The 16,957-nt window shown below is 31.4% G+C and overlaps 1 protein-coding gene across 2 annotated transcripts in view; it reads left to right on the top strand.

Annotated features, from left to right (window-relative positions):
- The window catches only part of LOC126741917 (ecdysone-inducible protein E75), a 288,394-nt gene that overhangs the window by 180,567 nt on the left and 90,870 nt on the right, over window positions 1-16,957 (top strand). The window contains exon 1 of one of the 2 annotated variants that reach the window (XM_050448392.1): window positions 859-1,138. The exons of the other annotated variant lie outside the window; for it this stretch is intronic. Within the exon in view, the coding sequence (XP_050304349.1) occupies window positions 997-1,138 (142 nt within the window). The 5' untranslated portion in view covers window positions 859-996. Of the gene's footprint in view, window positions 1-858; window positions 1,139-16,957 lie in introns of those variants that run through there. 2 annotated transcript variants of the gene reach the window in all.

Below are 16,957 nucleotides of genomic sequence, written 5' to 3'. Positions count from 1 at the left end.
AATCCTAGAAATCCTATGCGAATTTCCTAATAATATTTATCACTTATACCTACTTAAATATTAGTTTCTAGAAGCAATCTTCGAACTCTTAAGAATATATGGAGTTATAAATAACGTCAATAATCTAAAAATTATTTGAAGTTAAACTTTTCGGAAAAAATATGTTTTATGTATTACAGGCAGTTGTATTATCCAATTTATTATAAAAATGGCTTTTAATAATTAAAAAAATCACTTTTAATACTTGAGAAAAATGTTTAACTATGCAAAAGGAGAGTATGTGGCAGATAACATGTGCTAAATTCGTTCAAGTATTTCAACTTCCTATAACAATGCCTAGGCAGTTGACAAATAGAAATGAATTTGCAGACGAAGTGCAATAAAATGCTCCTTACGGTCTTCAGATTTAACTCCTCTAGAATTTTTCGTATTCAAACGCATAGAAAAATAATGCTCCAGGGAAACATATTTAGCTTTGATGAAGTAGTGATTGCTTAGGGCTTCAGCCTATTTTTAAACTAAAAGTAAATTATTCTGCAAAACAAAAATTAAAAACTTACATTACTTTTGAGAATTGAAATTAATGACGATTAATATCCAATTTTTCAAAAAACAAATGAGGCGGTGCCAAAAAACTGTTTTTGCTGTTTCAGAGTTTTTCAGAGTTGCTGAACCCATCCTAGCGTTGTTATAAAATTGTTTTCAATAAATGGAGATTTAAGATTTTTTGAAAACTTTTTCTAAAACAAAATCCCTAAACATTCAGACTTTTAACGCAACCCTCCACCTCGGCAACCCAGCAACAATTCACTCGATCGTAGCACGCCGCGAACACGCCAAGTCGCCACAACAACGTACGAGAACGAGCGATCCTCGCTTTTCGTACGAAATTAAAAACAAAACAAAAATTACAATCACATAAACAAACTAAATTAATTTTTCAAAAAAAAACAATATTTTCGTGCGTGTGCCATCTTGTGAACTGATTATAAAATTATGACTGTGAACGATTTTAAAGAGACGGCTTGTGCCTCCGGCCGACCCACGGTTGAGGAAGACATGGAGGTTGATGAGGAGGCTGTAATTGGACCAGATAGGGAGGACATTGAGGAGAATCTACTCGGGAGGGTCCTAGAAGGTACCTATGCTTTGTTGTTTTCACGTTTTAGGCATCTATACAGTTTTTCATTTGATATTTTTGGGAATGTTGTTGTGACACTCTTCAAAAGGGTTGTTGAAAATAGCTATATATGTTTTTTTTTCTTGAAAGCAGTTTGCTTATTTACTGACCCACCACCAATCTAATTTTTTTTAATCAAGAAACATAATTTTTTTATAGCTTAAGGGTGACTACTTATAAGTTTCCTTTGAAAATTCACACACCAAATGGGGTTAGCTCTAAAAATAGAGCCTCCCTAAAAAACTACCCTCTTATAGCAGCTTTTTTAACACATTAGAGCCATTAATCCTTAACGCATTATTCCCTCTTCCTTCATCTCTTTCTCCCACTAATAAATTTCCTACTAAAAAAAAGGCAAAGCCTCCTCCAAAGCCCTGAGGCAGGTTCATTTTCACTTTTAAGCGTCGGCACGAGGTATCTGGGCCAATCCATGCCTTGGTTCGAGGCTAGTTCGTTGACTCGGCCTTCAGCGCCGTCCTGGTTATCTCTCTCCGGCACATAAGTGCCTCTCACTCTCGCTCTTTGGGCAGGCTTTAAATAACTATTATAAAACAGTGTTAACAAAAGCAGGACGGCGACGTCGGACGGTCAGGCAGGCGTTCTATGTTCGGAAAATGGCCGGAATCATTTTTTCTGATACTGGATATTACATTAAAGCCAGGAATTTTATGTAAATTATTTGAAAATATGCAAAAGAGGCTCAGCTGATGAAAAAGGAAGGCATATGCTTCTTTTAACACCAGTATCACCAACTTAGATTGTTTGGGTTAGTTGACCAGAAACTTGAAAATATTTTTCTCTAATAACAGCAGTCATCTTTCTAGAGCTTGTTCCTGCCTAATCTTTTGCTTAACGATCTTTCGTAAAACTGCTTTAATCCAGTTATATCAAAACCTAATCTAAAACCTCATTGAAAAAAGAAGCCAAAAAGAATGAAGCAATCAAATACAGACTGGTGCATATTTTTTTAGTTAATTACAGTACGATAATTCAAAATTGAATGGCTTATAATGGATCTGTTAGAAGGAGACTTAGTAGATTACTAAGGGATCTACTTGACTGTCAAGGTGGGTTTTTAAAAGAAGAATCTTTTGGCATACAAAGGCCGGCTTTAAATTGGCTTTTATCGTAAGTATCTGGCAAGTGCCAATTTGTCCAAGTTACATCCAAATCAGGAATGATGATTCTTAATTTCAAATTTAGGTAAAAAATCCGAAATGTTAGATACAGAGTGCCCCAAGATGGAATTACTCTCACCTTTGCTTTTCTTATTATCTTGCAATGATTTAAGTAACTATCTAAAACAATTGCACTATCATAGAATTTATCAGTTTGCAGATGACTCGCCATAAACAATTTCCCACTTATCTGAGATTAAACTTACACAGATTGCAAATATTGCCTCATCCAGATTTTCAGATTGGTGTGCCATGAACTGTTTAAGACTGAACCTCTCAAAATTAGCCTTTATCAGTTTGGAAACGACTAATCATAAGTCTATTAAAAATGTAAAATCTGAAAAATTTTTAGTTTTCATTTATAATTCCTCGTATTTTGCGGTATCTAAATTAAAAAAGAGGTATACTCAAGCGCAATTCTTTTTTGTGTACACGCACATGTTATGAATTGATTTTTTATGGTTTTAATGTGTAATGATGATCCTCCAAAATTAATAAACTATTCCTATTACAAAAACGTAAATTACATATAATTCATAGTGCTGAGTGGAGAACTCGTGTCGCTCTTTTATTTGTTATGTTCAATATATCAATCTTCTCGCTATACTTTTATAAATTACTGATATTCATTTGACAGGAATTCAGACTTATTCTAATTTAAACTTTAGTATTCCATCACATACCAGTATCATGTTTGAGAGTTCACCAAGGTTTCGAGCAATTAAACCAGACACAGCATCCCCTTCCACCATTAAAAGCATACAAAATTATAATTTATACAAGAGAATAACCAAATCAGTTTTAACCAGTTGCTATAGTCGCACAATTACAGAATTTCCTAATAATTTTCGGACTTGTTACCCTTAGTTATGCCATTCCTTCGTTGTTCTAGTTTATTCTTAGATTAGTTATAATATATCTCATTGTGTCGTATTTTATTGTACTTTTTATTTCATTGTATCTGCTTTTAGTTTTGTTCAATGAATTTTTAGCAATGACTTTATACACAGTCTTTGATTCGTTAATTAATTTCTTTATATTTTTAACTTTACTTGTAATTATTAGATTTTAGAATTAGGTGTTATTGTTTTTTGATGCACCTCATATACAGTATATATTTCCAATGATTTTGAGAAATAAATAAATTGAAATTTATATGTGTGGAATGGAGAATTAAAACAACAAGCGGTCGTTAGTCCAAAAATAGTGTTGGTGTTGATGAAATCGTAGTTATCGAAATAAAACTATATAGTGCTTACACAGATTATGGTTTCCTTACGAATAAAAGTTGACTTCAATAGACAAAGATGATTGCAATAGCTAATGGCATCGCATTTGAAAGATCCTGGAAAATCCAATCCAAATAGCAAGTACAAATAGATTAATCGTAATAACTTCACTTTTCCCTTCATTTTCTTTTGTCAGTTGTTGGAAATGTAAATAAAACCGTCATTTTATTACATTTTACTTACTTTTTTAGTAAATATAATAGTTTCTTAGATTACCCCAAAGCTATCAGCCTTTTCTCACTTAAACATTCAATATCAATAATCTTCTAGGCGATCTGTGATAGAGGCATACCTTTAGCGCTCTAACCAGAATCATTTCAAATCAATATTATTACTAATGAATCTTCCAGGCAAATGTTCCTGGCCGAGGGTCTTTGACAAATAAAAGGTTTCCAAAAATACAGACTCAATTTGTCTTTACTTTTATTTATGTTGGCATGACGTCTCGGATTTAAGGCTTCTTTAAACGGCTAGACAAACAAAGACGCAAATAAAGCAATAGTTACATAATGACTGAAATTAACATATTTAACAACAAACAAAAGTTATTTTATTATTAATTATTCCTCTTTTAATCCTTGGGGATTTTTTAATTGATTTCCTGTAAATATTAATATATTATTCATAAATTAATATTCAAAGATACTAGAGAAAATTTTGCAGAAAACTTAAGAAGTCGTTACATTCGTGTACTCCGGAACCATCCTTAACTCGCAATGGGACCACTTTGAGGAAATTGGGTCTCTAAGCGAAATTGCACGATCCACATTTACCAGGATCAGACTTTTACTGTGCTGCAGTGACCTAAGTTTAGATATCACGCGTTTAAGTTTTTATCATTATAAGTTTAGATATGCGGATAGTGAGATGCGGAATCGAGGCCTGGACCTTGACACAGGCTACTGAAAAAAAGATTGAAGCCTTGAGATTTGGATTTTCAGGAAACTATTGAGATAAGATATCTTGGGTGGAACATGTTACTAACGTCGAAGTCCTGCTGCTTCTGAGAAAAAAACAGAAGTGCTTATCATCAGTATGTTAAGGACTCAAGCTTACATGCTTCACTAAGCGGCGTAAGCTTGAGTAGCTCGGTTATCTAATCCGCAATGAAGAAAAATATCGAACTCTTCAACTCGCCATGCAGGGTAAAATAATTGGCAGAAAAGAAATGATAAGTCCTCGTATCTCGTCGCTGAAGAACATCCGATATTGATTTGGTGTAACATTCGCAAAGATCCTTCGAAGAGCCGTCAAAAACACTTTAATAGCTTTGATAATCGCTAACATCCGAACCGGATAAGGTGCCATAGAAGAAGAAAAGAAGATCAAGCGACATCACATCATGATAATGAATCCGTTTTACTTAATATCTTAATTTATTAAAGAGAAGATTTTCATTAACAATAACTGCATTATTGCTTTCTAGGTTAAAAACAGATCTAATATATTTGACTTGGAGCATATTCTGTCAAAATGTATACTGGGTTTTGATAGGCTAAAGGCAACTACAGCCTCATGGATGTCAATTTGAGAAATCCACGTCATGATTTTCAGGCACGGATTCTTTTTTACATTTCGAAGCACAAGCTGAAGCTGGGGTAGCAGCAGCAGCAAATTTGATGGTATCTTTGGTGAACTCCTTAATGATAGTAGCTGTCTTTAATTCAGAGTTAAATTCAACGAAGGACCTTTATTTCAAATCTTCTATCTATAATTGCTGCATAAAGTTTGCCTTTTGAGGCAGGAATTCTGCCGCCTAACTTAAAAATATCGACTTCATTGACAACTTTAATTGCACCTTTTGCACTCTTGGCTTGGACGTCTTTTGACTTGTATTGAATTTTTACAACGAGAGGTTTTTGAGTATGTTTTCAGTTGGGTTTCTTTGCATTTTTCGGTCATATCTCGGTTATTTCTAATATCACTTTTTTTTTGAAAACCAAAATCTCTGGCCTAAGTCACCATAGCATTCTGATTCGTGCCAACTGGGCTACTCTCGTCGCAAGGTATCACATTTTCGCGTTTCCTCACACACAAAGCATACGATACTATCGAGGTTATTGACGCATCTATACGAGGCTAGTACATTACCCTCTGTGCGCCTTCCTAACGAATGTGGGGCAAGATGAAATTAAAACTGGAGGTTGAATGATGGCGCGAGGTTGTCACTCCTTTGTTTCTTTTTTCAAAGATGCCTGATGAAACTTACGAAATGGCAAAAAGCCTTACTACATTTTACTGATTTTAGTATACGTGACCTTTTGGTAAGCAAGCAAAGCCAATTTTTCCACTAAATGATATTGCTTTTATAACCTTAAACTGAAAATAAAGCGGGTTAAATGGCAACATCGCGTCGATTCGCATACATAAGCTTGCAGGCAGCCAATGAAAATTCGTCCCTCTATCCCTCCACGCGTTTCAAATGGCCTCCAAAACTTCGCGAGTTCATCGACATCCATATAGTTAAATAGGTTACCTGTTTGGCGTTGGTTTTGTTTTTTTTTGCAACACGGTAGAATATTAAAGATTTAAAATTATGGAAATGATAAATGTTTAGTTTTGGAGCATGCCAAATTAATGCTGGAGTTCCTTCTGATCCCTTTAGTTCTTATTTTTCTTGAAAAATCAATCACTGGACTAAAAAACGTGATAAATACAAAGTGAAAGTTCTCGATGGAACCGAGAATTCTTTATTACCAAGGAAGAAGAAAATCTTGCCAGTTAAGTTTCACTTTCTTCCGATCGACGATCTCTTATTTATAACTTGGCGTATAGTAAATTCGCTTTCGTTGATAGTAACCTCTTTTTTTTAGCTGGCCCGCGACTTTCACCTGTGATTTGGCTCCGGTATTACATGGTTTAATAATGTTTACTTGTTGGTTTGGTAACAGCTTCTTTTTGAACAATTTAGCATTTCTTTAGGAAGCAAGAAAAATGAGGAATTTTAAAAGAAGGCGTAATAAAGAATTTTGAATATTTTTTTTATTTTTAATTGCTACTCTCAATATCTGATTTGATAGATTATTTGATGAATTGAAATTATTTAAATATGAGTTTTAATTAAAGAAAGAGACGGATTTTTTTAAATTATTTAACAGACATCTTTGGATATTATAGTTTTTTTTTGGATTTAACATTTCTTTAAATTTTCTTTACATTTTCTTGATGTACTTCTAATAATAATTTATTAATTTTTATTGTAATTAATTTTTTAGTAGTTTGGTTTTTTGAAGAAAATTACCTAAAATATAGTACTAATATTTATAATTTCTTTTTTTTTTGTTATAATCACGATTTTTAGGATTATAACAAATCCTATTACTACACAAATTGGACACTCACCATTACGATTTTTTGAATCAGTTACAAAAAAATTAAATATACTGCATATTATTGCTTTTATATCTTATTAGTTTATTTTAAAATTATTACTTTTATTTGAAGTTAACCTCAGCTACGTAGATTTCGTATAAAGTGTGCATAACTTAAATAGATGTAAATCACCTAAATTGAAGTTCTGTCTTCTGGGTGCAAAATTTAATATTTTATTTATTTCATTTAATAGATCTATTACATAAATAAATCCTGGTACTAATAATTTCAAAAATATATCATTTTATTATAGGTTTTCTAAGGTGATACAACAGGCAACTTTTCCAAAAATAGGAAATTGTTTACATGTTAACTGAAACATGTACATGTATATTAATTACATTAAGCCTAACCGAAACAATATAAAATAAAAAAAAAGAAAAAGGATAAGATAAAACTCCAACATGATATATAAATATAATAAAATGACAAATCTAAAAATAATATATAATTTTAATATAATTATAAAATAACAATAATATATATCGATTAGAAAAACATTTATATCGCAAAAATGAAAAGCTTTATTTATCGTGTGCGATATATTATATATAAAGGCGATTTTAATGCCATATTGGAGTGAGGCCTTGGTAAGAAAGAAAATTTAATTAAGAAGGTTTGTATCTAGAATTAAGCCTAGGTACCAAGAAATAATATAAGAGAAAAGAACAGGATTATCCATTAAACGATTAGTTAACCTACATATATAAAAACTTAACAAAAATATGCTTTTTCTCAGACGCAATGGATGTAGACTAAAACAGCCTAATAGTTGCCGGTGGTTAAAAACCCTTACCACTAAATTTATAGGCTAAGTACTTAGTAAACCCGCCCTGAATAGACTCAATCTAATCATGGCACTGATAAATTGGATTCCACACAATGCAGCCATATTCCAATTTTGACCTGATAAAGCAGCTAAAAAGCAGTTTAAGTTTCTTTAAAGCCAGTAAAATGTGGTATAAAGGTAAATTCGTAATCAAAGGTAATATCAAGATCAGTAATCTGACTAACACTGTTTAAAATGGTATTGTTGATGGAGTAGTTGTAAGTAATGAGGATTTTTGACCTTAAATAACTAATCACTTGACACTTCGCCACAATAAGTCCCAGTCTGTTATCAGCACACCAAGTTTCCAAGAAATACTGAGAGCCTGAAGAAATAAGCAGGCATTAATACTGTCTATGTTAAAAAATAACTTTAAGTCATCGGCAAAACCCACTCTATGGCAGTTGAGTGAGAAGTCAATTTTGAAGCTTGAGGTACACCCGAGGTAGCATTAAAGAAATTGAATTTTTAGCCCTCATATTTTACAAACTGCAGTCTAACAAGTAGGTACAAAGGAAAGAAATTAAGTAGCTTAAACGAAAAGCCATAACTGTTCAATTTATTTATCAAAATATAGTGATCAATCCTGTAAAAATCTCTTTAAATAATGGTATACATAACGTCAACCTCAGACTGGGCGTCAACAGATTCACAAATAAGACTGAAAAGGCAAGACAAATTAGTAATACAAGATCAGCCACTAAAAACATGGTCGAACAAAGACAGATTCAATATAATTTCAAATATTTTTGACAAATTGCAGAGGATTGAAATTAGCCTGTAGTTGGCTACCTGGTCAGAAACCCCCTTTTTTAATATGGGTGATATTTTGGCAACTTTCCATATATCTGAAATGTGGTCTGGTAATATATCTGAAATTTGGTTGGATTCAGGTAAATTTAATTAGATATGTGGGTCAATGGCTCATACAGGACATAAATACAGTCCCTAGCTAAAAAGCTAGGTATTTTGTCTACCCCAGATGTTAACTTGTTCTTGATTATTCTACTAGCCAAAACCACCTGGGAAACTTTCACCCGGGATACGTCTAAAACATGCTCTGCGTTAACCTGCCTCTTTTAGACACAGGTTATCAGAAGTCGAGGACTGATTGATAAAAAAGTTTATATTTGGATTTTTATATGTTTATAAACTTATTATTTTGTCATCTCTGGTACCTTCTTTTTTAATGAATATCCTTTATATTTGAAATGTTATCACCTGCAAATCTTATTATCCTAATATTAACTTTAAGAAATCTTTACTAAATCCTTATAATAATGCCTCCCATATTTTGGTTCTTTACAATAATTCGTCTAGTCCAAAGAAGTAATGTAAATTGATTATAAATTTGGAAGCTCACCTTTAAGATACTAAAAGTAAGTAGTTTAGATTTTATTAAACTAAGTAAAATGTGTTCAATTGCTTATGATAGTACAGATCTTGATTTTTAAATATAACAAAAAAAGTAAAATTAAAACTAGATTAAAAGAAGAGATTAAACATTATTTCTATGAGATTAAACAATACATTTTAAGTTTATTATCTTATCTTACTATATTGTAAATATAGTACTTCTATTAAAGGTTGACCCAAGTTGTTTAGATTTTAAATAAAATGCATAACTTTAATGGACCTGAGACACGCATATTTAAGATTTGCCTGTAAATAGTTTAAAATGATATATAATTTATTAATTATAAAATGGGTAGTCAAAACAAATTTTAAAGGTTATTATCAATATATATATATATATATATATATATATATATATATATATATATATACACAGGAATAATCATCCTGGCTGTTCAAATCTATTTGATACAATAGTTTTCATATTGACATTTGTAAAAACATTTGAGAAGGAAAATCTATGATGTGCTATATATAACATGGTACGACTTATTTGACCATCATTTTTCTGCTCTAGTGGTACTTTTTCAAAGATATTCCTATGGTACATTTAAACAAGAACATCTCTAAATTTATATTTTACTTCCCTATTAATTTAGTAAGGATTAGTATTAAATCCTCATAGTAATGCCTGCCATTTTTTGGCTCATCACAATAATTCTGTTCGGAGCACCATTCACCTTGAGCCAAAATTCGCCTTATCTAGCCTCCTAGCCAGCCACCAATTTACTGATATCTAAGCGCCTTATCTGCATACATTCGAATGGAACAATATTCAGGTCAACTCTACCTCGAGCCGAGGCTAGTACGTTGACTCCTCGGCGGCCATTATTTTCGTCGTGGTCGCGGAATCTAGCCTCTCTGCCAGCCTCATTGGCGAATGCCTCGTAATCGAGGTCAATCGAGACCCGTGCACCGGGCTAGGGCAATGCCTCTTGCAATTTTGAGGTCGTTCAGCGCCTACTGCGAGAATCGAGCGCACTACTGTTCCATCTCTCTCGGTTTTACGCCGGTTTTGTATCGTTGGTTCACTCGGGTATGGCGTAAGTTGATCGGGTATTTTTTCAGATCCAATGTCAATTTATCTCCGCTTGCGATATTTCCTCGCTTTATATGATCATTGATCGTTTTACTGGGTAGTTTTCCAATGACGTTTTGTAATTAAAGAACGAGGATCGGCCAGATACGGACTTGACATGAAAGAGAAAAAAATCGAAATTAAAATGAAAGGATTGTGAAGCGCGAATCAAAATGGAGGCGACGAGGTCGGGGTTATTAGTAAATAATGCGATTCTTATTTACGCAAAAAGTTTTGCATATTTAGGTTGATCGCTATGCGAAATAATAATGAATAATGACGTCTGATAGTGAGACGTGGAAATGACGTAAGGTCATGATATATCTGTTTGTAAATTAATTTAAATATTAACGGTAGCTTTCTTGTATCGCTACCAATTTAGCTGCATGTATTTATTTTTATAAATTTTTAGTTCTACAATTTAAATATTATACACTAAAAGCATCTATATGAGTATGATATTTATATATAAAAAATGAAAGAGAAACAAAATCTTTCGTCGTAGTCAGAGATTGATCAGCAATTATACTTAATAATAGTAGTAATAATAATTCACAATTTTTAGCAGCTATATTTTTAATTATACTTCTTTGGTATAATAAAAAAAAATATAAAAAAAAAAAATTAACCCCAAATTGAAGCGGTTATAAAAAAAATATTAGCTATTTAAAAGTCTACGTCTGTAGGAACTTTGGAAAACAGAGCTTTAATTTTTCTAACCAATAAGATATTCCATTGTATAAGCTAAAGACATTGTAAGTAAATGATCTTTTAAACATTGAAGTACGGAAAGGAGCCGGAGAAATAAACCCTAAAAGTTCAGAGAGTAAACATCAGTTCTAAATTTTATTTTATTGTACAGTTATAGAGGAATTTTATCACTGATTACCATCTAGCGTCTTTTAATTTATAGCTTACAGAGTCAAATTTCCTGATACCCTAAAAAAATCTAAGATAAAATTTTTGCACTCTTTGTACGCGATTTTTTTTAAATTTGACTAAACAAGATTTTTAATTTATGATTTAATATATTGCTATGAGGGTACAGCATTTTTAAGTTTGTATAAGTTTCTTTTAGGTAATTAGTAACACGTTCGGAGAAACGAAGATCGTTATCTAATATTACACTTAAGTTGCCGGAATATTAAACAGTGGGCAACCAATCCCCGTTAATCGATAAGTTTTTTTCCTTAATTACAGACTTTCATTTTTTAAAATTTTTACCAAAAATTTAGCCAAAGAATTAAAATCATCAATAATTAAAGTCTTTATAATACAAATGTTTTTTAAATCAACATTAAATCCAAGCTGGGTGTTATCAATATAATGATATGACCGTACTTAGCATATTTTATTACATCCAAAATATACAAAGAGAACAGTCAGGATCCAAGCATTGACCGTTGTGATACCCCACATAATATATGGCCTCTTTCTGACCGACCCTTATTTGTAGTAACATGCTAAGTTCTGTTGTTTAAATAATCTCGACTAAAGTTGAATAGCTGAGTCTGAAAAGCCTAAGTAGCGTAATTTAGAAAAAAGGAATTTGTGGTTAATTTTATCACAGGCCTTTGAATAATCCAGCAAAATTAGGCATGATGCCTCATCCACGTCAATATCCCTTAGAATATCATTTATTATATCAAGTACTGCTGTATCCAGGACGAAATCCAGATTGCCGTCCTGGTAATATACCAAACCTATCCATATGATCCCTAATTTGTAATTAAATAATTGTTTTTATGGAAGCAAAATAGAAATAGGTCTTATGTCAAAATATAAAATACAGTTTATTTTCTTTGGTAAATGTTGTGTAAACACTTTAGCACATTTCCATTTTTTAGGAAAAATATATATATGACACTTTAAAAATTAATTTGCCTGTTACTAATTCACTAACTAAATTTGATACCTAAAGGTAACCGCGTCAGCTTGTTCAAATTTAAACAAAATATAACATATAGCCATTAGATTTATTTTAACCTTTATTAGCCCTATTTCTTTTTCCGTAGGAGCAAAGTACCTCATCATTTATTTAAAAGTACAAGAAATGTAACGCGAGTCTTTCTTTCTTTCTATGTAAAACAAAATGACAAAACAGATCATGATAAGACACGTCCCGTATCTCCACTATAACCTTCCATATTGCAATTTGTCGCCTATTTATGATACAATGGCCGCTTAGAATTTCAACCAAGTTCTTGTTCCCACGAACTATAAAGACCACCTCAGTGAATTCCATCAATGTGTTTTGCATGTGCCGATGTGCATCTCAATGCATTTTATCAGTAAGGTGCTCTGCTTTTTTTATTAGGTTCTACATAGATGAAGCAATGCAGTTTCTTTTCTTTGAATTTCGTAGGAATATTCTCACAGTTTTATTTGTTGTCAAAACAAGATATCTTGATGATCACCTAAAGATTTCCATTGGAGTTACCTTAATATTCAAACTAAGAAAGTTCTAAGACAAGACGTAGAGATAGTGGTTCATGGTTTATTCTTGCTTTATTAACCGTATATAAAAATAACTTTAAACTCTTCTACCTATGAGCTTCATCTTAATCTTTTTGGTGATTTTCATGATTTCTTATTTTATTTCCATCTAGTCATAAGAGTCACAGAGTCCTAAGACAAAGGGATTCAATGACTAAGGCCACATCACATAAGTAAGCTACTTCATCCGCTGGTCCATTACTCTCATTCTCTTTGTCACTTTAACTGGACTGGCATAGGAGTAATTCGACTACGGGAAAAGATATCGATTTCCAAATATTCGCTTCCAATTTTTTTTACCTAGTGTAGAAGACACTAAAGCTTTACTTTGTGAGTTTCTATAGCTAATGAACTCTTTAGTTCTGAACCAATACACCTTAGCTCTCGCTAAATTTTAAAAGTTACCGTCTAGACCATGCTTATCTGCCTTATACTTAAACAGAGCCCTCGTTTCTTAGGATTTCCATCCAAAGATATCTTTTAAATAATTTTAAAATGATTTAAAATTTAATACAAGAATCTATTTGTTGATAAAGTCAACAGGTGGCTTTTGCTACCAGAATGCCATGCATTAAAGAAAAATGTACACAGACCGGCTTCCATTTATGGAGAAATTCTTTTATTCTCGAAAAGTCCATGTCATCGATCTCAATGAGCCAACATTTCACTTTCTTTGGCGCGCGTACCACTTTAGTCCACTTTCCATTTCATGATGGCGCTTTCTTCGTAACAACGATTTTTTTGCCGGTAGTTCTTTTAATCGGATTTGTTTATTTTATTATGGATATTGTAATCTACCGAATTGATCCGTTATGGTATATTGGTTTTCTGGGACAATCGTTTTTTTGTTTAATACACTACTAATATTTTCAAATTAAACAGAACGCCTTAAAATGAATTTTTTAGGCACCTCTCTTATCTTTATGAGGGATTTTATTTTCTTATTTTGTACACTCGCTAATTTAGTTGCTATCGATCCCGTCGTATTTATACATGACTACGTCACTGAATAACGACGCCGTTGCATAAGCAGAGGCGTGCATACGACTTGGCGCTCCATGGCCCATATTTGTTCTTTGGCCTCGGCAGGTGAATGAACCAGTAACCTCCGAGTAGGATGCCCTTTCCAATTCGATGGCCTCTGAATTGCTTATTATATTTATTTAACAGGTCTACCTTAGAAGCTATTATAGTTATCATATAAGAGATGGTAACTATAAGAACTTGATAACTAGAACGTCATGATGATAACTGTATAACAATACTACTTTAATATATAAGATCAAGCCTTTTATCATTATGAAATTACTCTTGTTAATTACATTATATATGTAGATAAAATTTAAAATAGTTACTTATGCAAATATTTTTCTTTTTAGGTATGTAGTGTGTCTGCTTCCATCTGCAATTCTGACTTATGAAATACTGTCACTACGAATTCATAATAACTTATTACTAGAATTTATGTAAGTATTTAGTTTTATTATATGCATTTTGTTTGAGGGTACAAGTACTATAATTTTGAGTATCATTTTTTCCTAGTTTGCAACATATATATTTAAAATTGTAAAGGCAATTAAAAAATCAAAATGCCTAGGTATGCATAACTTAAATGGATACGACTTAATACGTAATATTTATTACTATGCTTTTTCAAATTAAATATTTGGTATTTGCTTGTAGCTTGATGATGAAAGGTATAGTAATAAATTTTTGATATTTAATGTAGCAAATGATCCTGTCATGACATGTAGATTTACTAAATTAACTGAAATAAAAATAATAGTTTTGGTTCTTTCAATAATTTATAATTAAATACTTACAATTTAAGTTTACAATTCCATTGTATTTACTACATTTATAAAAATAGTCTTTTACGTTCGATCCTTCCTTATAGTAAAATCTTTTTGGAGGAGGCTCTCATGATAACGAACACTTAAATATTTGATGATAATTAATATTATAAAAACTATAAAAAATTATTTGGCATTAAAACTTATTGGTCTTGAATTCTCCATACTTGGCTTTAACTTAAACTAGGACAATTAAAACAAAAAAAGAAGCAAACTACGCGTATTTGCATCAAATAAACGGATACGATTTACAAAATATTATAAGATGGTTTTTTTTAACAGATTAAAAGATTTGTACATACTGTATTTGTATTTGCTGAGGTAGATAAGGTACGTGAGTTTCTAAACTTTATATAGTAAAATTATTTTATAATGGCGGCTTTACTTAATTAATTTCAATTAAATTAACTTTCTAATGAAAAGGGTTAGGCAGTTAATTATGAAAATGTTAAGTCATACATTTCTTATAAAATAGGTAAAAAAAAAAAGATATTCTTTTATATGCTTTCAATGCAGCGGCTAAATTTAAATTTAAATAAATAACAAAAAAACAAGTAAATAATATAGCCATAATATAAATTAATACCACTGTTAAGGGCTCTGATTTAAGAAATATAAAAATTATTAATCTTAAATCTCCTACAATTATTCCATATATAACTTATAATCAGTCATAGTATTTTTCCAGAAGCCTGGAACGGTAGACATAATTTCCCTTCTTATATAGGTAACCCAATAGAATTGGTACATTACCGCCCTGTCAGTATCTTTCCTACTATATGTAAGATCTTTGAAAGAACTATTAACGACTAACCAAATGATCTTCTTTACTATCTACTCAATCGGGATTCAGTACAAGTAAAGTTCTACTTCATATCAATTATGACATATTTAAAGCTCTTGATTAGGGTAAATCAACAGCATTATTATTGCTACATTTTATTAGGGCATTTATTACCTTAGATCATATTAATTTTATAAACTAAACTCAAATAATTTTGATCAAACCTAAATATCTTTTAAATCGGTATTAACGGGTAAGAATAAATTTTTCCTTATCAGATTATACAAAACAACATCGAGGAGTTCCACAAGGAAGCATTCTTACATTTGTTTATTTCTTTATATTCAAGCGACTTCCATAAATACCTCAGAACTTGTCATTCACATTATTATTCGTTTATAATGGTAGCAATCTCCTAGAATCTCTACAAGCTATTAATGCAGACAATATCTTATTTATGTACAAACCATAAACTGCTTCTTAATGCTACGAAATTTAAACTCCTAGTACTTGGGCAACCTCTTCCTGATACTGAGGACATATATATAAATGGCTCCCTTGTAATAGTGAAAAAAAATTGGGAATTATTATGGATACCGATTTTGGTCCGAGAATGGTCAATCATGCATTGAATTTATTACAGACTTGTTTTTCTGAATTAAAAGTTTTATATATGAATAAGGAGTTTCTCATGACCGATGTAAGAACTTTACGATTACTTAATACTTTCAACTGTAAAGTATGCAAATACACTAATTTGGCCAGCATAGTATCAATGAGAAAAAAGTGATTTTCAGAAATTCAAAATGCCTGCTTAAAATTTTTTTTTGGTATGGGAAAGTTGGACCACGCTGTTAATAAAATTGAAGTGATTTCCTTAAATGAACGGTTTAAGGTGTAGTGGGCGGTATTTGTACACAAAGTGATGCTTTATAGGAAACCGACTTATTTACGAAATAAACTAATTTTAAGTGTGAGTATTCATAGTAAAAATACGTGAAATTGTAACAACTTTATAGCACCAACTACCAATACATAAATCTGCCAAATTTCATTGCTATTTTAGTGATAGTGAGTGCAAAACATATAATGCCATTGCTCCTTACATCTCTTCTATAGCAATCAGCAAAAGAAAAAATGAAGAAAATATATTAAAACAAAGGAATATTTAGGTTGTCATGTCTTTTTTTTATTTGTGCCCTTAAATCATTATTGTTGTAAGACCAACCTTAATTTAATAATTCTTAGATGCTGGTATTTAATTCTAGGTTTTATTCTTATTTATTGAAATTATTATTATTATTAATATATAGTGTCTCATATGTCATTATTCAAACTAAAGGAAAAGCACTTTTTTGATAAAAGTTTTAACGTGAGATCTGCATATACAAGTGATTTTATGATTTCTAATAAAAAAATACATTTAATAGGATTTTTATCAATTACTACTTAATACTTCATTTTTTTTTATTTAGTTTTTAT

Source organism: Anthonomus grandis, chromosome 11 (assembly GCF_022605725.1).
Source record: "Anthonomus grandis grandis chromosome 11, icAntGran1.3, whole genome shotgun sequence".
Lineage (NCBI taxonomy): Eukaryota > Metazoa > Arthropoda > Insecta > Coleoptera > Curculionidae > Anthonomus > Anthonomus grandis.
This window is presented reverse-complemented; position numbering and strand designations above follow the sequence as displayed.